At 42.9% G+C, this 25,713-nt stretch overlaps 1 protein-coding gene across 3 annotated transcripts in view; it reads left to right on the top strand.

Annotated features, from left to right (window-relative positions):
- LOC148655381 (uncharacterized) overlaps nucleotides 1-25,713 on the top strand; it is a 134,824-nt gene that overhangs the window by 94,461 nt on the left and 14,650 nt on the right. For all 3 annotated transcript variants that reach the window (XM_088645981.1, XM_088645980.1, XM_088645982.1), the window contains 4 exons: nucleotides 76-162; nucleotides 5,359-5,625; nucleotides 18,058-18,128; nucleotides 22,632-22,742. In XM_088645981.1, the coding sequence (XP_088502107.1) occupies nucleotides 76-162; nucleotides 5,359-5,625; nucleotides 18,058-18,128; nucleotides 22,632-22,742 (536 nt within the window). The remainder of the gene's footprint in view (nucleotides 1-75; nucleotides 163-5,358; nucleotides 5,626-18,057; nucleotides 18,129-22,631; nucleotides 22,743-25,713) is intronic.

Here is a 25,713-nt window from a genome sequence, read left to right as displayed (position 1 = left end):
CTTTTCAGGATGTAAACAAAAATCAGCCGTTGCTTTATTCCAGAAGTCCTTCTGATTTCCCTTATTCTCTCCCAGATCTCTGTGGGAAGGCATCGGAAATGGTGTGCAGAGAGGATGAACTCACAAAACCTGCACAGCAGAGTCACCACGAAGGAGCAGCTGGTGAGCAGTCCTGTCTTACTCCGCCTGGGGTCAGCTTCCCACTCTGGCATCCTTTTCTGCGTTTGCACCTTCTGCAGATAAACTGTTGTGCTCTTATTCTGTGCCACCAAAAGTGTTATATTCAGATGCAGGAGAACAGTAAAACAAACAGTTTTAAAGTTGCATGTTAAAAAAAGCCTTTCAACAAGAATCCTAAGCACCAAAATGTAGATTTGCACCACAGGGAGAAAGCCCCTGGTTGCTGGGAGAAGAACCATCTAGATTCTGCAGCGATTAAAACAGTGAAGGGCTCAGATCCGGTGGACGAGCCCTCTGCCGCACTGCGACGCCGATGGTCTGTGTTGTTTCAGTACAATGGCTTTAAGAACCCAAAGACATGGCCAGGACCCATGAAATGGATCGTTAAAAGGTCTGCCCCAGTCTGAACAAACACACGAGAAAGAGCCCAGCAAACCTCTGCCGCATTTCTGCGGAACATGCTAGCTCGCTTTTAGAATAACAATGCGCCGCTTGAAAAAACAGGTGCAAAGCCAAACAATCCATCAGAAAAGGGAGGTTGTGCATTGAAAAGATAGGAAATTGCATTTAAAACCAAGAACAGGAGGCACTCCTTTACACTAAGGGTTGGGGGAGGGGGGTATGGAACAAGCCGTCCAGTCATTTTGACAATGGTGGCAACTGGGATTCTTTCAAGAGTTAGCTGGATGATCGTCAGATTGATTAGGTACTCACCACCCAGTGAGCTACATTGGATGAGTAGCTTAATCTCTTAATTGGGTTCTTATTCTTTTACATTTTTCTGAAGAAAGGAGGAGACATCAATTTTTTTTTTTAAAAGGCTAACGACACACTTAACTTTGCATTGTTAGTCTTTTTTTACTCCTTACTTATCTTTGTAACATTTTCTTTGTATGTTCCTTAAAATATTATTAACTGACCATATATTGACGGTAAAATGTAATTACATAACTCTTTAAATTTTACATTAGCTGTACTTGATTAACAAAACCGATATTACTAAACCAACATTTTGTGAACAAAACCTTTTCATCAGAAAGGGGCCAGTTAGTGGGGTAAACAAAGCCTTATTTATCCTTTCTGACTTTAATTAACAAAACATTGCCACCATATTTTTTTCATGGGTTTTTTCATTCTATTAGGATGCAGGGGACTTTGCAGGCCGAGCATTTATTGGTGTGTTTAGCATTCAGCTGTTACTTAAGATGTTAAAGTGCAAATAAATGTTCTAATCAATAGGCCACAAAGCCGACTAATCTGGACTGACCCACAATTTGTTAAGAACGCTTTGGAGACATGGCAAGATTAAGTGCATAAAGGAGATAAACACTGGGGCAGAGATTAAAAGTGTTAAGGGTAGGATTGCTTCGCCCTAGACCACACACTGACAGTGGATATTCTGTAGCTATTGTCCTGAAATCCTTCACGTTTTACACACCCGCAGCGGGTACTTTGATTGGCACTTGTCAGGACTGATAGAGAGACCATGATGCTTTGGGAATGAGGAGGCCGAACCTGTCAAAGGCTTCAGAAGTCAAAGGACAGCAGCCCTCCCCCCCCCAACCACCTCCTGAATAATTTGTGGGTTTTCTCCCACCTCCTTTTTTTTTCCAAGGCTGAAATAAAGCTCTGGGTGGCATCCCAAAGAGACTGCTACTTTGTTGAAGCTCAGCTCCGGGATTGTCTTGGCTCGCTCCCTTTGAATCCAGCTCCCATCCCTTTTTCAGACATATAAAGAAAGAGATACAACTTAGATCTTCTTTCATTTTCTTTATGGTCTCCAGCGGTGGTTCAGGCCGGGAGAGGGCTGGAGATGGGATTTAACTGGGCCTCTCTCGGACAGATCCACCTATCTGCCCCTTTCAGATGGCTGTGTTGGTATGGAAACCAAGCCTGAGTGTTTGAGACGACCTCCCATCCGTTCAGGACCAATTCAGTTGCTTCCAGCTGTAAACAATCGAGCACAAAGAGAACTGAGTGCTGATCTGTCATTTCATAAAGCTGACAAATGACAAAACACAAAACTGGGAATTTTTATATTAAGAGAAATTTAGTACATTTTTTAGTATATTGTATAATAGTAGTACTTATTTAGTATAATAATGGATACTAAAGGTAAAAAAATCTGTCAAAGAGCTTATTATGCCCCTCCAGAGCAGAAACGAGCAGTCCATAATACACTTGTACGTGTTTTGTTTTTCTTCTTTAACTTTTTATTGTACTTTTTTGGTCTTTTTCTTTACTCATGATTTACAGCTTCCTTCAGTTTGGAAAGGCGCTTTATAAACAAAAGTAAATTATTGTTGTTATTGTTGTTAGGATCATTTGAGAGGTAAAGTGCCATATAAATGTAAGAAAATCAACAATTATTAATGGAATGGTGTCAAGGAGAATGACTGCATGAATACCATAACATTTTGCTTTGTTTGCATTATCACTGGAAATCTCTACCAATAATAAAATTGATAGAACCCTTTCTATTAAACATTACAGTTTTTTTTTAATTTACAACCACTGATTCACTCTGCAATATTACATTTTACAGAATCAATGATCAAAAGTAAAGGGCACAATTTAGTGAATATTTTAAAAAATACTGATTTCCAGAAGAGTTTGTTATAATTCTTTCTCCCATGTTTTATATGTAGTACAGTAGGTGTATCATTTGCTGTTAGTGATTTTGCATCAGATAACCCTCTTTTACCTAACTGCAGTGAGTAGAGTGAAATTGATTCTGATCCTCGATCAATTCAGTATCTGCCCTGTTTATCACTCTGTGCTGCATTGTGCTTTAGCAGACCTCGTCTCAAGGTGAACCGACTGTCAGCTGAAACCCAGGGGTGCCGCAAAGGTCTCTAAGCATTGCAGGTCAGATAGGGGTCGTGGCTGTTACTTCCCTTAGTAACCAAGACCATCTCAGTGATGTGCGTTTATACAGACAGTTATATACCGTAGACTCAGCACACAGATATAATTATTTGCTATTATGGGATATGGATCAGAAAAGGTCTGCTTTCATTAAATAGATCTGAAATGCAAAATATTTAAGAAGCACAGTGTTCGGTGATCAGCCAGGAACACCTAATGAAAAAATAGCATTTAAAGTTTTTTTTTTCTAATTTAACTAATCTAGGTTAAAATTGCTGCTTGACCGCTGCTGTGGAAAAAAAACAGCAGTAAAGGTTTAATGGATGATGTTGTGGATCAACAGTGAAAAACACTATCTGTTACTTCTAAAGAGAGACAGAGCTGTGTACATACAGTATGACAATATTGGAAACGAAGGATTAGAGTACTGACATTTCTGGCTAGGATGAATTGTACTGTATATTAAAGTAACAGCCTAATTTACCGCTGCTTGTTAAGGTGGGGTTGATTGTTTTCATTTATTTGAAATCTCGTTAAAATCCTGAATACAGAAGTTTAGTTATTATTTATCACTGCCATCTCAGTTCAGAGATTAGTTTGGGTGTTATTGTCTGAACCCTTTCTAGTGCAACAGCATGCTTTCTTATTGTTTGGTGATAAAAAATATTTATTTTAAAGTTCCAACATTATGACACGAGGCTTGTATTTGATGTTTCACTTTTATTAATGCAACACGCACAGAGGAATAAAACATCACATTACAAACATCACAAAACTACCAAACTGTGTTGTATAAGTCTTGAAAAACTCAGTTAAGAACATATCAAAGAGGCCCGTCTGTTTATTTTGCCTGTTTCTTAAAAGAGACCAAGGTATCAAGCTTTAATGACATGACTGGAAGCCTGTTCCATACTCCCACCACCATTTGTGTAAACATGTGCTCCTCGTTCTCACTTTTACATGCACTTCATCTTAGGTTCCACCTGTGTCCTCCGGTTCATGGCTCTCTGTTGATGCAGACTTTATACGGCATTTCTGCAAAGAAGCCACAACAAATAGCCTACAATCAGAACTTTGTCATATTTTTCCATGAGAAAATGTTCGAAGAAAAGATTAGTAATTAATGTCTTTAAAGATAACCTAAGATTGGACTAAAAAGGTTTGGTTCCTTCATTACTTTAGGACTGGTAATATATATGGTTGCTCTTCTCTGAACTGAACCTTTATTTACACAGGGACCAAAATGTACACAGTATTCTAAATGAGGTCTTACTAGTGCATTATACAATTTTGTGAACGATCCCTTGATTTAAACTATATGCTTTTAGCAATATACACTAACATTATTTTCCTTTTTAGTGCTTCCCTACATTGTCTGGAAGACGTAAACGATGCGTCAATATAAACACTCAAGTCTCTCTCATAATAGCCTCTTTAAAATCAGCGTTTCCCATTTTGTATTCATGGCTTTAGTACATTTTTAACATTAAATGTCATGAGCCAGGAAGGCATGGTGGCTCATTGGTCAGCAATGCTGCCTCACAGAGCTGGAGCTCCGGGTTGAAATCATGGGGTGCTGTCCGTGTGGAGTTTGCATGTTCTCCCCGTGTTCATGTGGGTTTCCTTCCATTGTCCAAATGCACTGGTAGGTTAATGGGCTTCCGGGAAAACATGTCCTGGAGTGAGTGTGAGTGAGTGTGAGTGTGTCTCTCTGCCCTGTGATGGACTGGCGTCCCTTACAGGACATATCCTGCCATGTGCCCGGTGCTTGCTGGGCTCCCCTGTGATCCAGAATATGAAGAAGAAACTAGAAAATGGATGGATGGTTAGACGCCATCAGCCAGGTTTTCATCCAGTTTTCAATTTGATCTAAATCTTATTTTATCATCCTCTGATGTTTTGACAGAGTTTGCTGTAGCCTCATGTAGAGCACAGCTGGCAGCAACAGACAAGTACAATTAGGCGGAGTGGCGGCTCTCTGGCTCAGGATCTGCGCCTGTGGCTGGAAGGTTGCCGGTTCAAATCCCGTGACCGGCAGAGGAATCCTACTCCGTTGGGCCCCTGAGCAAGGCCCTTAGCCCCAAATGCTCCAGGGGCGCCGTACAATGGCTGACCCTGTGCTCTGACCCCCAGCTTCTCTCCCTGTCTGTGTGTCTCATGGAGAGCAAGCTGGGGTATGTGAAAAGACAAACTCCTAATACAAGAAATTGTATATGGCCAATAAAGTGATCTTCATCTTAAAATTGTCCGACAGCAGAGCAAGCCCCACCAGCACACATTCCCAGATCTGCCGCGCGCTGTCTTTTCCAGGCGGTGTGGATAGGAGTGTCCCGGGAAGGAGGGAGCCCAGCTCCGGTCCAGGCTGCGTGGGGACGAGTGAGAGGGGTGCTGAGGGAGGAAGAGATTGGCGGAGATGCAGAAGGAGGCGTCCGAATCAGGATCTGGAGGAGGAGGAGAGACGGAGACGGGCAGAGGAGAGGAAGGCCAAAGTCCTCCACATCTACACCAAACTCCAGGAAAACAAGTCCTCAGTGGCCCGGGCTGCCAGCTCCATGTGCTTCTCTCAGTTCGAAGACTGTAAGTCTCTCTTCACACGATTCAACAACAGTACATTCCAGCTCACTTCGATACCTCCATGAGACTTTAAACTTCTGTTGTCGGATACCTTAAAAAAGACCTCTTTCCCCTGTTTTTTTATTTTAAATGTTAAAGCAGTAGACCTTACTGATACACGGGGTAAAAAAAAAAGGCACCATGAAGAAAGGGGTCGTGTACCATCATCTGTCCTCGCTTGGAGTTTGGTGTAATTACAATAATCTGGAGTTGTCCTGCAGCTGTTGTGCAACTGTGCTACCTTGCAACATGCAGAAGCCTTCAGTGCACCTAATGCCAAATCAGCAGCATGTTTCCTGCAGCTGCCCTGCAGGAGTAAGCTGGCCAAAGAGAAGACTGTACCTCCTGGCCAGCAGAGCACTCCTGGCACTGCCAGGGCAGATCTCTCCTCTGAGCCCCAGGGCTCAGGCTGACCCGGACCCACCTGCTGCTTCTGCACATGAAGCTGAGTGCTCTTCACACTTTGTTAAAAACGTTACACTTCTTCGCCATCCCTTTGATTAGAACAGAACTTCTTGTTAAATTATATTAGTTGTGGGTATAAATAAACACCTTCATTTGAGAACTCCAAAGAACAGCTTGTATTTGCTGCTAGGTTGCGCTGTGTTGCCAGAATAAAAGGAATAAAATTCAAGCCCTCAGTACTGCTAAAACAGAATCAGAAACTCTGCGCAGAAAGGCAGCGACTGAAATGAACCGCTTGAGAGTACATTTTTATATATACAATTTCAGATCTACTTAAAGGCTTTATTTCTGTTTGTTGTTTTACTTGTCAAACTTTGTTGATGAGTTCAGTGCAAACTGAAAAAATAAGCACATCTTAACTGTTTCTGAGCTTGATCACAACGGTGTGCTGCTCACTGCCTGTCCTGAGTGGGGTGGGTTTAATAAAATTTGCCGTTCTTCAATGGGCCTGATTGCAGTGTGAGCACAATCACAGCAATCACGCCTGATTAAAGGATCTGGCAGCAGTCCTGCCACATAACCACTGTATATTATTGCACGGTTTTAGAAAACAAAGAAGGAAGAAAGATAAGCTCATCGATTTGGCGATAAGAGTCCTTGCGAGCTCATTTCCTCTTCTTTTGTTTGCGGAGAGCCTGCACACGCCGAGGAAGAAACAAAAACAAAATGAAAGATCGCCTAGCTTGTTGTTGTTAAGTCACAGGAATTACCGCTGAAAACAGTTCATAATCTCACCACACGCCACGTGCACCAATTTTCTAATTACCCGACCCTTTTCACCTTCTGAAGTCCGATCTCCTGAAGCGGGGTGCTTCATCGTGGACGCGAGGGTGGGTCGAGGTTGTTTGAGGCTGTCTGCTGTTCGCGTGCTGAAGCCATTTGTACTCAGAAAGTGATCTTTCGCCGTGCACACTGCAGTGATCCTGTGAAATCCTTTATTTTAAGAAACCTTTTGGTGCAAGCAAAGCACACTATACAGTACAATATACTGTAGTCTTCTGTTTACAATGACAGAAGAGCACTTTGTAGTTTTAAAGAGCCCTTTGAACTGACTAAGCTGAGCAATGCTCTCACTGCTTTATCAGGAAAAAGGTGTCATTCTCTTGGGGGTAATCAATCTTTATTTTGCTTTGTCAGAAACAGGACAAGTCCATAGATTCTGCAGTGTAAACACTAATGGATGTACTGGAATCATTAGATCATATTTCTTTCTGCAGTGGGAGTTTCACAGTTATAATAATAATAATTGCTTACACTTATATAGCGCTTTTTCTGGACACTCCACTCAAAGCGCTTTACAGGTAATGGGGACTCCTCTCCACCACCACCAGTTAAAGCATCTCTGCTGTGATTCATCATTTCAAAAGCCCACTGCTGAAGACTCAGGACACGATTTACAGAGTGACTGTGGCCAAGTTGAATGGTCCACACAACTCTTGCTACACTGGTATTTGGAAAACAACAAGGCACAGTTCCAGGTTATGTGTTTTGTTTCCTTAAAAACAAACTAAAATTTGATGGCATGAGGGATTGTGTTCCCTTTCCTTCCTTCTTGTACATTAGTAGAATCACAGTATCGTAACCTAATCTATTACAGTAATAGTAATATTTAGCGATATCTTAAGACAGTATCAAGGGCCATTTTCAGATAATTCTTCTTTTCAAGTCTTTCTGTGTTTAATAAGGCAATAATAATGTTATCATTAGTTCTGTGGGCTGCTGGGTAACAGTAAATAACTGTCCTTGTGTTGCAGTATTTAGTATAGTTAGGGCTGTGGGGCTCTGGACTCCCACCTGGAGGGCTGCAGGCTCAAATCCAAGATGGGAGTCACAGCTATTGCAACCTTGAGTGAGGTATGGCATTGGCCAGCTTGCCCCCAATCCACCCTGTTGTATAAACCAGCACAAAAATGTGTCTATAGAAATAATTAATTGGAATTATCTCTATTTCTATTTTGGAGAAATGCATCGGCCAAATCAATCATTAAAAATAGTTTCAGGGAATCTCAGTTGTCAGTGTCTGAAATCTCGCCCTGAGTTCAAAGTAAATCATTCACTCACAAGTTACAAAAGCAGTATATGGTGTTGGCTTTCCATTGCGTGGATGAGACACACTCCTCTGGCAGTCCACAGCTGGGCAGAGGGCAGTCATTTTGACATAATTTGGCCCCAGTGAATGACAAAGGAGTTTTCTCCTCAAGCCATTCCTCTATCACCTGTGATATTAATGACCCAGCTCCCGTGATCAGTGTTAATCACAATGGGTCTGACTGCTGTTTTCAGCACATGCATGGTATATTCATCCGAGTCATTTGTGAACATAGCTCATCATTATTAAATGAAAGCCATTAATGGTTGGTGGTAATCGGTCTTAATTGGCATCTACCCCCCCCCCCCTCAAGCTGCAGGCAAACCCAAAGAAAAAGAAAATAATCCACGAGCAGTGCACTTGAATTAGACTTGGCCTTGGGTGTTCTTCCTTCCTGGCTCCCCGGCGTGTTTGTTTAGCTGAGGAGCCCACGAGGAAAGGCAAGAGGCTTCGCTAGATGCTGCAGGCAAGCCTTTTCTCCTGATGCCCTGCGTGATGAATCCCAACGCCTCGTTAAATACATTGATTGCGTTTCAATGTGCTTATGTACCTGTACCCCACTGTGTGCACGAGAGCAGCCCAAGCGGTCTCACTTTAAGCAGGAGGAAAGCGTGCAAGATGCGATGTTCACAATCCAGGGACAACACTGGCAGCCTTCCAGTCCTTGGTGGTTTCTTCCTGCCGTTGAGCCCCAGATACCAGAACTACCGTATGTACTGAAGTGGTAACGCTCAAGTGCTTCCTACCTGTTTCTGCTGTTGTTATTACAGTCCTGAATAGCTCCATCAAAAATGAAAACACCCCTGTTATGAGAGTGAGCATTCAATGAACAAAAACGAAGCTCTTTTAGTGCGTGTGATACCGAGCTTTTGTGCAGCCGGTGTTTGCACAGCCTCTAGTTGGGAGTACCTTAATGCACTTGACATTAGCTCATAATTACTGGGCAAACAAACAACACCGCTATTGATAAGCAGAAGTGTAGCACATGTTTGGCTTCTTTGAAGAAAGGTAAAAAAAAAAAATTCTGTCAAAGAGCTCATTATCCTGGTCCAGAGCAGAATTGAGCCGTCCACAATACACTTATTAATGGCACAATGTCAAGGAGAACGGCTGCAATAATAGCGTATAATTTTGCTTTGTTTGCATTATCACTGGAAATCTCGCAGCCAGCGACTGCAGGCCAGCCCCTCCGCGCAGGCTGCTGCGTGTGCCAGTGTTTACGACTTCATTCTGCTCCTTCCCGTTTCAGCACACAAGCAGGGAGCCGCTTGCTGACAGGGCGGTGAAAAGGCGCTGACGTGGGGCTCCGCCAGCCGTGGGCGACTTTCCACACCGCGCGCCGCTCGGGGGGGGGGCGGGGAACCGGCTCGCCCCGAGCCGAGCGAGCACTGCGCGTGTCCTCTGTCCAGCTGGCGGCGCCGTTCTTTAGAACAACTCTCTTGCAGGATGTAAAGTTACCTTCAGTTCTCACGATTCCACTCCAGGCTTCATCATTCAAATGTATGATGATGATGATGATGATGTATCCACACAGCAAATGCACAGCATGGAGGTTTAAACTAGTATAAAAGTTTGAATCCAGGCTTGAACATCTGCCAATTCCAAAGTCAGGCTATATCCTTGAAACAGAACATTTACCCCTATACTGTACGTACAAAAGTTCTACCTTGTCCATGTTGACTATCCCATAGGTACAGGGGGTCCTCAAGTGTAACCCTTTTGTTTTGAATAGCCTCACACGTACCAGACGTCAGACATGTCTGTACTCCACTCAGTTTTGTCCCCCACTTTCTGGCTTTAGCAAGTTTCCAGTCGAGGGCCACAGCCCCAGTCTTGGGCGAATCTGAGAAAGAGGAACAAGTCAAGGAGCTGTGCCGATGGCTTGTGAGCGCCACTTCTCGTTTCTTAATGTGAAAAACGTATATTGTCATCAGGCCCTGTCTTACGTGCTTTTAATGGAGTTTTTAATGAAAGTTCGGGAGGAATGAAGGCAGCCGCGCTCAATCGACACAGCTGCTGCAATTCTCACTAATCCTGACGTAAGCAACCGGTCTCCATAAATATCAAACGTCACCCTCTCCTCTTCCTCGTTCGTTTTCTGCATCCCTCCTCCACCCCCTCTCCACCTTTGCAGCTGCCCCATTGGTCACACGGGGGTCCTATCCTCCCCGTCCAACGTCCGGGAGGTTGGCCCTCAGCCAAGCGGGTTACGCCAAATCTCCACATCCCAATAAACGATTCTAATTTCTCCCAAGCTTTCGGCTGCTGTCATTCCTCGTGAAGTACTTTTCTCTTATGTGCTAACACTTATGCTGTGCTAAAGTATAGAAGCTTATCTTTCTTCAGCCGGAGGTAGTGTATGGTGTTGATTTCTTCACTGCTGACCTCCTGAGTTACTGTACATTATCATCTCATTTATCAACTACTTCGCTTTCATTATCTACATTCCAAACTTTGTTCTGAGACACCTCACATCTGTTTCTTGTGGCCTCAAATGCAAGATTTCTTTCTGTTTTTAAACGAGGTGCTTACTTCCTCCTGATCGTTTCCTTCACTGATTTCTGAAAGCTCTGTGGCCACTGGTGTCTAGCCTCTGGTTCACTTTCTCGCGGTGTGTTGTGTGCTTCCAGCAGAGCCTCTTTAAACTGTTACCACCCCCTCTCTGCTGATTCCATAGCTATCTCATCCCCTCTACTGCTGTTCAATGCTGTGGCCTCCTGTGCCCAGGTGCTCTTTTTGATGTGCAGTGCTACACCCCACCTCTTCCACCCATCCTCTCCCTTCAGGAGTAGAGGATGCTGCGTATCCACTACTGTTCTGTTTGTCATCATCATTCTCTGTCAGCCACAAGTCGCATGCGAGGTGTATCTTGAGCGTGGAGTACCTTGACTTCCTGTTTGAAGTACTGTCAATGTCGTGAACTGAAACTCAGACTTCTTAACTTCCTGGCGCGAAGGAGGAACATCTACTAAGAAATATTCAGCCAAGACTCACATCTCACAGCGACTACCTTTGTCTGGGAGAATTTTCTTCCCTGAAATTCTTTGAGTATTCCTGTTCCCCTGGGCTAGTTTTGCTCTGTTCGGCTTGTCTGTGAAAACAGAACTCTTGTTCATCTCCCAGCATACTCTGTCAGATATGGGATGAACCTTGAAAGGTGATGAATTTCATGTGAGCCTCCTGTTTGTGATTTCTTGGGTGAGATTCCCGGGGAGCGGTTTACCTGAATAGAGGGTGTCGGCGCCCTCTTGCAGGTGGAGGCCGAATTACAGGCATTCTTCACTACCAACCTGTAAAACAACATAATGTTTCAGTGATGCCAACTGCAATTGAAGTGCTGCGTTATAGAATTCCATAATTTATGTCTGTCTTCCTTTCTTTCCTTCATTTAACTGGTTTTACTGCACCACTGCACCTGAGTGAGTGGTGGTTTTGTAAAAGGAATTAATTTTTCCAGGATGTTCATCTGTTGTCTATGCACTGCACAGTGTCAGGGAATTCCATATGAAATACAAAATAGGAAAATTCATTATGCAGAAATGAATTAAGCTTTATTTCAACACCACTCAATGAACCATCCTTAAAGAGCACTTTAAAAAAGATCTCTGGGCATTTGTAACTCTATGCCTGAGAAGCAAACAGTGCAGAACAAAGTGGAAATCTTTAATGAAAACTTGTGTTTTTATTAACTTCTCGTATTTGGTGATTTTTATTATTGCACAGATTTTCTGTCCCAAATTGTCTGTCAGTGGACAAGTATCAGGGAACAAGACTGTCAGACCTTCTTGAGGGATCACAGAAACCATATCTTCACAGAACCTATATATTTGCAGTATATATTATATATTTGCAGTAACTCGCACTGCCACACTTCCACTACACTCTCAGCAAGCATCCCAGCATGCTCATCTCTCCCCAGTAGCTGGCTATTGGAAAACTGTATTATGCTTTAATCAGCGGTCTTGGCTCCTGTTTATGATCAAGTTAATTATAAAAAAATTCGATTGTTGAAGTGGTCCAGAAATGATGTCCACAATTTGTCGCCATCCACAAATAATTATCAGTCAATATTCACTTTTATCTCTGCTATTTTAAAGAGCCGGGCCAAGAATATAACCTATAGATGACCTCACAGATTTGTACAGAGAATTGGGGGCAATTCTGTAGAAACCTTTAACTTGTTTCTTAAAGGTTGCCAGTACAAATGGTACAATACTAAACTGAAATTCCTAAGCTTTTCAAGTCATTGTCTTAGACATGAATCAAAGTGTTGACTGTGGAAGAATGAGAAGAAAAGATTTCAAAGAAGGAGGTACACCATGCTGTTTTGTGTGGACCGTGTTCTGGCAGAAAAAAAAGGGAATTTTCTAACTGCAGTTTGTAGACATAAATGTGTAAGCAGTCTATTAAAAATCTGCAAATAAAAATAATTAAATACAATACTTTAGGCGCTACAACTGGATACTGTGGCTGCTCACACTTCCTGCATGACACAGTAAATTTAAAAAACAAATTAAAAAAATTGAAACCTTGGCTCCCTAAAATCAAATCTAGCAGGCCTATTATTCCTATTATTATCGGGGCTGAATTGCCTTTATTTCATTACGGATTACGTTTTTGCGAAATTACTCCTGGCTTTTCTCTATGTAGTCATTCTGCAGATTAACATTTTCTGGTAGACTGCACGTTAAAGGAGGCAACCTGTGTCCTCTAAGCGAAAGTAAAAAAGCCATCAAGCGCCGAAGTGTAATCAGATAAGGATATCAGGCCAGCATTAGTGTGTTAGCTTTGTCCAGGGCTCCAGCTTTCTCAATGGGCTGAAGCTCTCTCTTCATTTGTCACCCCAGCGCACCTTTTGTGTGGGTAATTTCCCATTGGTATTGCTCTGAGCTGCAAGTCGACTCGTCTCTTGCTCGAACTATTATTTCCTGCAAGCTTCGTGCATGTGTAATGAACCCCGAGAGGATTTACAAGCTTATCAAGGGAGAAAGTGTCGGTAAGAACTGATAAGGCCTTAAGACCACGGAGACAAAGAAATTTCCATTGCATCCAGCGAGCGGACTGACTGCCGCTGAACTGATTTGTGAAAGATTTGATTGGGTTTCGCCAGATGTCTGAGTAGCTGATGTTTAGGAAAAGCCTCTGAATCCTGGTCGTTCGGGATCCAATCAGAACCATACTGATGTCCGAAAGGCCAGTCACAGTTATTTGCAAACAGATGTACAAGCCGGAGCTCTGGGTTTTGATCAATCAACCTTTAACAAGTAAACTTGACTAGATGTGAATATAATCTTTTTGCATGAAAAAAGGAAGTCGCTCTGTGCCTCATTTTGATGGCGGATTAGTGGATCAGTGCTATAGATCGAGGAAGCCAGCCGTAAATATTAAATAGCTAAGACCTCATTTAAAAATGCAGAATTTACCTCAGAAAAAGACAAAGAAAGTTCCTGCAGTTACTACAATACATTTAATGCTATTTTCAAACAATTAAATAGAATTTTCAAGATCTGATTCTTCATTCATAACCTAAATATTCAGAAGATGTAGCATATTTTGCAGTATTCCTTTTTAGGTGAAACATATGTATTTTAGGTAAAGACCTATTTAATATTCTTCAGCAGCTTCAGAAGCCTCATTGTTTCCCCAAAGCTGTCATGAAGTAAATCTGGAACACAAACTCCCTGGTTTTGAGTACAACCTGTAAAGGCTGAACTGAAACCAAAACAAAAACAATTTGAAAGAGAATAGTTTCATAAGATCAAAGCGTTAGATTCATGTTCTCAATTCCATTCAAAATTCTAAACACAAAACCCAGATGTCAATCTCTCCTGTTGAAATTCAAAATGAAATATTTGATTTATGTAAGCATCGTTACAATAATAAATGCTGTAAAATGACTCATGTAGTAGTTTACTCTAAAATACATTATAGCCCTTAACCCTGTATAGTTGGGATGTATTTTAAAATGTTAAATAAGGATTCAACAAATGCTTCTCTAAAACTTGTTTTACAGCTCCTTGCAGTACATTTCTTCTGATCTGTGTCTTTCTACAACTTTATCTCTGAGCTTGTTTTGAAAGCTCCTTAGTCTTCATGTTGAATCTTTGCTTTAAATACAGTGACTGAGGGACCTCTAAGAGACACGTATATTTACTGTGAAAACATGAGAACAGCTATTATTGCACACAGATGGAGGACATACAACTAAGTGTGTGAGTTTTCAAATTACTTTTGAGCAGCGGAACTAATTTAGGTTTGCCATAGCAAAGGGAAAGAATACTTATGCAATTTTAGTTTGGATTTTTTCCTTGGCTTTCTTACTAGCATTTAACCTTCTTTCAGCCAGACAAGTGTTCAGGTTGAGTTTTCACAGTTGCAAGTTTTGATTAAAAATATTCACTATTAAAAATGTTCAATACATATACAATGCATCATCCATAAAACAACAAAATGCAACATTATTTCAAATAAATGAATATTTTTGCAAGGCATAGGTAGGCATCTCACCTTCCTCATGACTGAGAACTTACTCTGCATCATGATGGAATCCTGACCGGCATTAAACCGGAATGGAGTGTGAGCTTAAGTCACATTTTGAGCTTCCCCAGTAATATCTAGGAAAGCAGCAGTGCGTTCAAAAGCACATCTCTTCTAATGCAATCGCTGTGAAACTTGTTTAAAAAGTATGGTTCACGTGGAATAATGACATCGAAGAATCATAAGCTTTGCGAGTGTTTACTGACTGTTTGGCTTAACCTCCTGGCCAGAGGACGAGACGGCTCAGCCCCCATCCAGAGAGAAAGGTTAAACCAGGTGGACAGCAGGCAGCAAAACTCGAGTAGAGGCATGTGCAGTAAACACATACAGCATATACAGTATGTAGCACAAGTGGGTAATGGTTGTAATTTAAAACAGATGAGTGAGGTTGTCCTGCATTTCATTATCTCTCCTGAACTTCAGCTAAGATCTTCCACGAAAACGTTTAATTTGCAAGACTGATTGTCCTTCATCGCCCAAAATCTGAAGATACAGTATGAACAGACAGACCTCAGCCCGGTTCCCCACTGGGACCCCTGGGTGAAAGGAGGGAAAGGAAAAGCCCGGGGATAGGGGAATGACCGAAGCCTTTGGTTTAGAAAAAAAAACAACCTCTTTTTCGAGTGGCGAAACTATTGTCAAAAACAAAGTACGTAAGGGAATAAACCGCCACCAGCCAAAACGGCACCCAAAATTGAACTCTTTCCTTCCTGTAAAAATTCATGACTTACAAAGCAAGATTTGCTATTTGAATCGAATATATGAATCTGTCAAAGAAGTGGAGTGACGTGTTCTAGTTATTTATCTTCAGGGTCATTAGTTTAATGAGCATGTACAGTATTCGCCGGCAGCACAGAGGGGAATCAGGTGCCACATGATATCCAGCAATATGCTCAACAAGTAATTTCTCTCTGAATGGGAAGGTAATATGAGCCACTGTTGATGCCCTTTGCGCACCGTCAGGCCCTGACGCTATAATCAGGATGCTCACAGCCATCTCCTCACCTCACAAAGGGCGTAGCGGGTGCCAAAGGCAAAGGTACAAATTAAGAGCAGCGACTTCCCAAACCATGGCTGTGTAGTGGCCAATCTACCAAATACATTATTGTCAGGACTTTAATTACAGCGCGTGTCAGAATCCCCCGATAACATCATAATGTTATGATTCCTGAAAAGAAATGTTTTACTTAGGGAGCTAAAAAGCAGCTCAGGGTAAAAATCACATCCAAAGACAATCAAGCTGCTGTCATGTCAGCTGTTCAATTCAAAATAATTTCCTACGTTATTTCTTAAAGGTACAGGGCCTTGCACAAAGTATTCAAACCCTTCAGGGGTTTTCAGATGTTGCTGGATTATAAATGATACCAGCACACGTTTTTCCAATCTGTATTTGTATCGCACACTCACATGCTCAAACAGAATGTTTTTAAAGAGTAAATTAGTCTTCTTTTCAGCAGATATCCTGAAGAAAAATGCTGATTGGAAAACGATGTGTATCATCTGTATTCCAGCAACATTTAAGAACTTTTAAACGGTCTGAATAATTTTGCATTTTGTCTCCTGCCTCCCTCCTCCAACCCATCTTCACCCGTACAGCTGCCCCTTGGTCACTGCGCAGTCTGCAGGGGGTCCCAGCCTCCTCGTCCTGTGGCCAGGGGGCTGGTCCTCACTGTCTGGGTCAGTGAACATCCTCAAACCTCGAATTCTTCAGTTTTGTTGTTCTTCGTGCAATGTAACTTCTATCGACAATAAACAGTAAGGAGTACTAAAATGAAACTAGATAAAGAAAATCAATGAAAAAATAATAGTGTCACTGTGCAACATCCCCGTGTGACAGAAATGAAAACTGATATGATGCTGTTTGTCGACAAGTTTGTTGGGTGTCGGTGTAGTATTGTTCCTTGAAATACTGCACCAGAATTCGGAGCCCAACAGCGATTGCCTTGTTTGTCTGTCTGATACAAATGCCGTAAAGTTTTTAAAAAATGACCAACATGAGCTGCTGTTTCTCACCTGAGTCATGAAGACCGCCTTTTTGCTATCGGCATGATTGATGGAGTCCGGCCTGCGGAAGAAGGTGCCACAGTTTCTTCTTCAGCAATGAGCAGGTCAGTCCAGAGAGACCGGGAAGCTGGCTCTGGGAAGGACAGGGGTCACTCCACAAACTAGCACATCCACTTGCTACGTGTAATCACATTCGGACTGCAAAGGCTACAGCAGAAGAAATAGTCTGCTTATCAGCAGAACATTTGCAGCTCACTCTCTGCATGGATGGAGACCATTCAAGGTGGACAGCTGAGAGATGAAACTGTCTTCTTTTCCTGGCCCGGTACAATGTGGTTTTGCAAACAAGAAAGTGGCGGGGTGTCTTGTTCACAGATGAATGCCATTGTGCTCTTCACACACCTGAGGGCAGACAACTTGTTTGAAGAGGTTGCAGTGAGTGTTGTGTTGCTCAAGCCGTTCAGTGGGAGAGGGGGAACATGATGATGAAGGGACGCAAGACAGGGAATACCCTACTACTGATGACGTCCTCCAGCCCGGAAAATTACACTCATGCAAGCCAGCCTGGGAATCTTGGGTCTTCCAGCATGACGATGCAAGACCCCACAGTGATGTGACCTGAAGAAGGGATATGTCAAGACTTCCGATGGCCTACGTCTCCTCCAGACCTGAGTCCTACAGAACACCTGTGGGATCGGCTTTATAATACTATCAGCAGGAGACAACCGCCACAAGCCACCATTCACCAGCAGCTGCAGCTGGGCAGGAAGAGTGGCGGAACATCCCACAGCTGTCTGTCCAGCCCTGCGTGTCAGGAATACTTAGGAAGGTCATACGGACAAAAACAATCTTTTTGTCTGCTCATTTTGATTCACGTTTTGATAGTGATTAATATGCATGTCCAAACCATTTGATTAAATCTAGAACACACACATTTCTTTAATGTATGAGTTTCTTCTCAGTATTAGTAAAATGTAGCTCATGTAAAGCAGAGAAAAGAGGAATGGGATTATTGTAGCAAGCTGAAAAAGGCATTTATATTCCTTCTTGGAAAAGCTGGCAAATTATTGATTTAAGACAGGTGTCTTTAATGGGGAAAAAAAGATTTTTCAAAGAAAGACTGCCAGGTTTTTAAGCTCTCTGTTATGCAGCACAAGCATATTTCTGAGTTTTTTTCATCAGTTTTGTAAGCATGCTCTTGGTGGTGCATTTGGCAAAGTCAGTTTTTGATACAGAGGAGTGTTTGTCGTTTGTACAACTAACGACTATTTCTTTTTGCTTCCCTGTTTTTTTTTTTGCAGTTGACTTTTTGGCAAAATACTGCATTTTCAGCCCGGAGAAGTTGGCTGTGTTTAAAAGAGCTTTTGAAGTGGTAAGTGTTGTACCGACTTAACATCGTCCCCACACAGCCAGAGCCATCAGAGATCAAGACGCTGGAAGCTGAGAATTGCAGTGCACTACAGTGTATTGCTTCACACTCCAATGTAACTATACAACACAGACACACTTTTTCTCCCACAAGAACAATTTTATTTCCGCTCCAGCCTTTATTATTTCTTAAATTCTCTCTGTTCCTTAGCCAGAAAGGAGGACTGGATCTCTCCAGAAAGGAGCCACTGCCCAAGTGGAGGGGCAGGCGGTCCCTAGTGCATTGTGATCTGAATTCACGATTAGGCTAGCCTGTGTTTAATGTGGGCAGCATGGAGGTGCAATGTTTAGCACTGATGCCCCGCTTGCTGGGGCCCTGGGTTTGAGTCCAGGCCTGGGGTGCTGTGTGTGTGGAGTTTGCATGTTCTCCCCAAGTTTGTGTGGTTTCCTTCTACAGACCAAGAAACACACTGGTAGATTAATTGGTGTCGGAGAAAACTGATCGCTTGGCCAATGTGAGTGTGTGCGTGTCTGTGTTTGTGTGTGGCCTGCGATGGACTGACGTCCCACCCAGGGAGTTTCCCTCCTTGTGCCCGCTGCTCGCTGGGAAAATGGATGGACAAGCTTAGGGCATTCAAAAGACACTCCAATATACAGTTGAAAAATAAAGTTCTCTGTAATGTTTCCTTAAAATAATTTAAGTCAGGAAGGGACTTTTAAGAAACAATTTACACATTGAAGGAAGTGTTGAGGTACAGTCGAGAGGACTGTCCAAATGCACCCGTCAAGCCTTTTAATTGAAGGATTATGTTAAAAAATTGCTCACAGGTAAACTATTGTAACGCAACGGGGGCTCAGGCAGGCGCCCTTGCCGCATCTGGTCGGCCCCATCCCGACTGAGGCTCGAACCCGGGACTCCCGCGTCTCTCTGCAGCGACCTAGCCCCGTGAGCTAAAGAGAGATCTCCCCACAGTCCAGTAGCTGTAGTCCTGCTATCACAGGGAAGGGCGGTGACATCACCTGCTCTGGTACGCCGGCTCTTACACAGTGCCTGTCGGCCGTAAGCGTTACACTATGCTGAAAAGAGAAGAAAGGAAAAAATGTTTTGGCTGTGATTGGGCTTCTTCACACCCGAAGAAGGCTCCACAGCCGAAACATTGTAATTATATACTGTATACACCTTTACTTGTTCCTTTGCGGCCTGCGCATGCTGACGCAGCTCCCTGCTGGAACTACTGTATGTAAAAACTATATTCCTTTACACCTTGCTTTCCTACATTTTGTAAAAGGCAGTTGTGTTCTTTTTATGTCTCCTAAAAATGGAATTGGCAATTGTTAATCAACACAGTTTAGAAGCCTGTTGATACTTATTTCCACCAAGTGCTAATTTATAGAACCACAGCTGAAAAATTGGACCTTGATTGCAAATAATGGTAATAATAACGGAAGAGAAGGTGAGCAGGTCTTTTCTAATTAATTTAATGGCTGGCGTTGGAGTCACAGCACATGTCTCTTTTGTTAATGTCAGCATCTAAAAAAACAATCAGCCTCTCAGGGCCTCTGGCCAGCGATAGCCTCTTCTTCTATGGGGCAGGACGGGTCACCTTTCCTGGGCAAATTGTCCTGGCACACTGCCAGTCAACATCTGAGTTCTTAGGCAGGCTCTGAGGGCAGGCAGGCATGCCACCCCGAAGCACATGGAGTAGATCTCACTGTCCAGGTGCTGCTAGGAGGCGCAGTCCCGGAACTGGAAGTTCTGGTTATAAAACCAGTGGTAGTGCATGGGCAGAGATTGGTGAGCATGGATGTGCAGAGTGGAAGTGTGGCCTTAGTCCAGAGGATTAGGGTAGCACTCAAAGAGCACCACCCAGATAGCGGTCTGATTGGAGGGTTCCGGTGTTCCGGACTCTGTAGTTGTGGCTGCTGTGTCTGACCGGGGTCTCCATCTCAGCCAGGTAGGTCAAGGTCTCTCCCATCACAATGACATTGTTCTTGCCACCATAACGGGGGACTTGAAGATGGCCCAATCTGAGATACAGATAACCGGGCTGCACCAGCAACCTGGCTGGCTGGGTCCATAGGGGATACAGAGAAGGTCTGGTATACGGTGAAGGCAAAGTGTTCATCTGCAGTGCACTCCTCCAGGGAACAGCAGGAGGACATCTCCGGGTCCATACCCTTGGCCAGACTCTGGGCAGGAGAGAGGCTCTCTGAACCACAGGGCACCTGCCGACTATAAGAATCCTGCAGCCATCTTTTGGATTAAGGTTGCGATAAGATCAAGGCACCTTCATTTCCTATCGTTCTCCTAAGGTGACCTTTCTTATGTTCATCATTTCTGACCTCTTGATAAAGTGACAGTCTTTGAAAGGACTAGCAGAGTTACTGGCACAGCTGTATCCTCCTGCTGGTTCAATACTAACTCTTTGCTTAACTTTGTTACCAAGATGTTGCAAGCAGGGGCTGGCACATTTGTGGTTAATACAGGTTTTAAGGCCAGAGACGGAAATGACAGTAATTTACTGTCCTTCTGTAAACAGCTCTCCACAGCTCTGGGTGGCTTCCATATTCGTGAAGGGGTTGATGACAGAGTCTTGCATGCTTTTGTACATCATAAAGACAGACAGCTTTTTACAAACCTGTCTAGGTGTGTCTCTGTGTCACAATCTATCTTTCAAGTGTAACAGAGAAGTTTGTTTTTCTTATTTCTCCTTCATTTACAACAGCCAGGATAGATGCACTATGACATTTCAGTCATCATATTCAGTAGACACTAAGTATTCTGCCTAATATTCTGCTCATACAAACACTGTTTACTTCTGTTATCCGATAGCTAAGAAGACAGATCAGCTGTACAACATTTACTCACCTTCTATTCGAAGAGTGTCTACGTCAGAGCATTTCAATAACTCCGAAGTCAAGCGGCCCTTAATTAGGGCTGTTAGGAGCTTGTATTGTGTGTGAAGGAGAAAAGGAGAGCAGGTGTTCAGAAGTGAGGTGCATTTAGTTTTGTACTGTGCTTTCCCATTCACCAGGTTTGTCTTTGGACAATTTTCTTCTGAGGGAAACTTGACAGAAACGATACGCAATGACGGAGCAGCACATTGATTTTCTGGGCACATTGAAACTGGGGATCAGGTCCTGAAATAGATTCAGAGATTTGGTTTATGGAGAGGATAATAAAATAATCTATATTGTACAGAGCAAGAAGACTCAAGATTTAGGCTTCACAATGTATCTCAATTTCTGATCAGTCTTAATATATATATTACATATGTAGCATATGCATAACACAAGTATTTCTGCCAAAGTTAACAAGAAGTGTATGTGAACAACAATACAATTTCAACACAGCTGATCTTCGTCCTGTACTCATGCTTGCCCTTGTCAGGTCACCTCTGAACTGTAATACATGATGATGGAAGACTGACACATGCACATTCTAATAAAGGCAGGTGATTTTTATGTAACTTAGCAGCAATCTTGATGGACCTCAATCAATGATAGATCTTTGAGATAGACGCCTACTGAATATGTTCATGTATCGTCATTTTGCAGACTTTTCACATAAAAAGACTATAAAGAAATTTAAGACTATTAACAATCAGTAATGCAGATTTCAGCATGTGTAATACCATGCTGTATGTTAACATATTTTGTGTGCACTTGGATGTGACACCCATTATAACGAATACAAATTATTCTAATTTATACACCACTGACAGCCATGTGTGAAAGTCTTTAGCACTTCAGCATTTCAGAGGTAGCTGTGCTTAAAAGAGAAGGAACCGCAGATACCTGTCTTTGGCAGCAATAGGAGGCCGAGGGTGTTAGATCCTGAGTGTGTTTTCATTGCCAAGCTCACTGGGCTCTGAAATCCAGCCCGTCCTGCAGCTCTGTAAAGGCTGACCTGAAGAACAGTCTGACCTCTTGCCCTTTGTGACAGAGGTTAAATGCACAAGGATCTCAACATTGTTTTTTCTGGTCTGGAGTCCTAGCTTGTCAGGCTTATCGATGGCCCATTTTCATTAGAATGTAAAGGGTTATTACTCCCAGTCGCTCATTATTTTCAAAAATCAAACTTCTTACGTCAACATCTTTTTCGCAGAAGAAGCGAGCAGATGTGTTGGAATGGGGGGAAAGGTCTCTGGAATGGGGGGGTCTTCCGTGGTCATAGCGAACGAGTGACCGAAGACCAAAGATCCTCATTCTTTACGAGAGGCACGGAGTGCTGTGGCTATCGAGCTTTCCCAAGTCGAAGGGGGTCCCCACGAGACACGCCCACATTTTCATCATGGAAATGAGCTTGGTCGCCTGTTCAACAATGCAATTATGAAGGCGAATGGACTTGGTGGTTTTACCTGCCATAGCGAATACGCTGCGGTCATTACTGAAAAGGTCCCCGACTCACACTAATTATTCAAGAGGCATCATTAAAATGTTTTGTGCATTGTCGAAGATGGGAAATCTAGGATTGTTAAAAGGGATTCCCCTTCTGTGTTTCCAGGCAGACAACGACAGGGATGGCTATCTCACTTGCTTTCAAGTTCTTCTGGCGCTGAAAGAGATTATTCCCCCGGAGGCCCTGAGTGACGCTGAAGAGATTTACGTTTACAGGGTAATTATCAGAAAGGCCGGTGCCTTTCCTGGGAACTGCGAGGGACGCTTAATTTTGTATAATTCTACAAAACCCTCAGGCCACTGAATACCGTTAAACCCTGCGAGAAACTGACACGGCAGCTCTCACAGGCAGGAGTGTACCGCTGATGAACGCAGCTCTGTGCTGGTTTTGAAATCAGTACAAGGAGGCATGCACAGGACTGCAGGGCACCCCTACCTGATGTTACAGTACCTCCAATCTCTGTCTGTAGAGTAAGATCTGAACCGATCTAATTAACCCATCAAGATACTCGAGCACTAACGTCATTACGTGAGTCCTGTTCAGCCAGCTCCTCTTCCTGTCCTGAGATGGTCTAGGAGAGCCGGGGACGATCCTGTCCCTCTGAAGTAGCTGACCACAGGGCGTGTGTGGCGTCAGTGCAGCTGTGTCTGTTGGGCCCTGCAGTGTGAGATGAAAAGCTATAGACTGTGTGTGTTTCCAGCCTTCCCACCTCAACAGTGGATCCAGTGCTCCGTTGAGCATGATTAAAATGAGAGAGTCATTTGGCTTTTCCGATGAAGACATTTTTTACAAATTGCTAATTCTGTACGGGGGGAAAAGTTGTCCTCTGACACTTACAAAATCTGACTGAAATCACTTTAAAAATCTGAATCAGATAAAACTGGTATTATACAAATACTGTACAACAAGAACCTTGAAATGATTACGCATAATTCTGCTGCAGAGTTCTCCATCTTCTGTAGCTTGGCGAAGAGAAAAAGTTATGTTAGCAAATCCAACAGTTTTTCTACTTATGCATCCCTGAGAGGAAATCACCTTTTTCACCTGTTCGGTCAGCATCACCTTTTGCCAGGTATTCAGGAGAACAGGGTCACTGTGTCCTGTTTAAGTGCCTTTCTTTTCAAAGTGTATTTTCTGTCACAAGAAGGTCTGAACCTCACACTGTATTGAGTTTTATCATCAAAGCTCATCGACATCTTTTCAATGCACTGTTTTCTGAGGTACTGACAGAAAGAATCAGCAAAGCCTATTTCTTTCTTTACAGTAGAAAGGGACCTTTGTCTCTCGCGCGATCAGTCAGCAATATTGTCTGAGTCAATATTAAATCCACTGTGTGCTTCATACTAAACAAACACTTACCTTGCCTGGGTGAAATGTCTTTTTCTTTTTCCCTTTCTTGGGTCTATTTACTTGTGTCTCTCCCTGCCTTCTCTTTCCCCCCTGAAGATGTCAAAGCTTTGAAAATCACTTTGTCCCAGAATATAGTGAATACGCACATGGTGCTATTTTTTCATATTTTTATTTGTATATTTTTTCATATTTGTATTAGTTTAGGAGAGAAAACAAACCCTGCCATTATTTCTGAAATGATTCAAATGGGTATTTTTCTCTTCAAGAATTATCATCATTTAATAATATGATCTAATTTTGTATATATAATACCTCAGGATGTTAGGTTTGTTATTCATTATATGAAAACATCACATATAATATCAAGTTTATTCTGAGTGCAACACAAAGTCTGACAATTCAAACCATTTGGGCTTTGGGGATTGAGTGGTCCAGAACCACAGGCTAGCTGTCCACTGGACCGTTTGTGGGCCATTGTCCCAGTCCTCATCATTGTTCCACTACCAACCTTCAGGCTCCCATTCTGAAGGATTCTAAATGAAAATGCTTCGCTACTGACTAGAATGAAAGCTGGGCTCATCCGAGGTCTTTCCCTGGGCCGCAGGCCATGTCTTCTCGGCCCTGCGCAGCACCTGTTGGTCCTGTGAGCTACAGCAGGGCCTGCCGAGAGAGATGAAACGTCCTCTCCTCGGTTCTGCACGCGAGAGAATCCCTGACGGCCTGTCAGCACAGGTGTTTTCAGCCCCTGTTTGCTGTGGGATTATCCGGAATGGGATGTCTGGAATAAAGAACGGGCACACTTTCCAAACAAAGAGCTTGGAAAAATATTTTAAAAAAAACATTTGAAAAAAAAAAAAGAGTTTGTAACGCAATTTAATCTTAGTCCTGCCTCGTTGTTGTCTAGTCCTTTTTGGCAGCTGCTGGTAAAGACTTCAGGATTCTCAGGGCTGGAGGGGTTTACGTTCTGCTGAGTCACACCTCTTACTGACACTTCTCAGGGCTGGAGGGGGTTACGTTCTGCTGAGTCACCTCTTGCTGACACTTCTCAGGGCTGGAGGGGGTTACGTTCTGCTGAGTCACCTCTCGCTGACACTTCTCATGGGCACAAGGGTCTTGCTCAGCCGGCTTGCTCCACAGCTCCGGAGCTCACTCCCTGCTGATCTGGGCAATGATAACTCTTTTTTTTTACAGTTTTAAATCTACAGACTCATTTCTCCAGTCAGGCTTTTGATCAGTGTTTGCCTTCTCTCCTTTCTCTACATGTCTATCTCTGCCTTTATTCCTATATTAACGTTCAGTTGTTATTTCGATTTTTTCTTTCTCTTGTTTATTTTGCCTTACCCTGCAAAGAGCCCCCAAACCGTGTTGGTGTACATGGGCACTGAAATAAAATCCTTGTGCACCTAGTATTTATTTTCTTTCTATAGTTTTTAAATAAATATGGATTTATGTTTAATCATCTGTATATGATTTAATTGTTTCAGTTTTTATTGACTAAAGAGAATGAGTGTAAAATAGTGCTGTGAAGGAGTACTCCTCCACTGATGCTTTTTAAAGTATTCTTCAGCTGAATGTGCTTTTCTGTTGTTCACTGTACCGCCCTTTCTCTTCCAGTCCTCTGCGATTGATATACCTTGGCGTAACACAATATACTTCAATATACATTCAACAAGTGAAAGCCAGCACCCTCTGTGCTCGATAGCAGGGGCACAGTACGAGATGCTGTGTGATGTGTTTACAGGGGCCCATCACAGCCCTTTGTCTTTTTGAGCTCTGCATTCACTCCTCACCTTGTTATGCTACACTTACGAAGGTCCAGGGGCAGTTCTCCAGCGGG

This window comes from Lepisosteus platostomus, chromosome 9 (genome assembly GCF_059453375.1).
Source record: "Lepisosteus platostomus isolate fLepPlt1 chromosome 9, fLepPlt1.hap1, whole genome shotgun sequence".
Lineage (NCBI taxonomy): Eukaryota > Metazoa > Chordata > Actinopteri > Semionotiformes > Lepisosteidae > Lepisosteus > Lepisosteus platostomus.
Note: the sequence above shows the minus strand (reverse complement) of the source record. Positions and strands in the feature narration are given on the sequence as shown.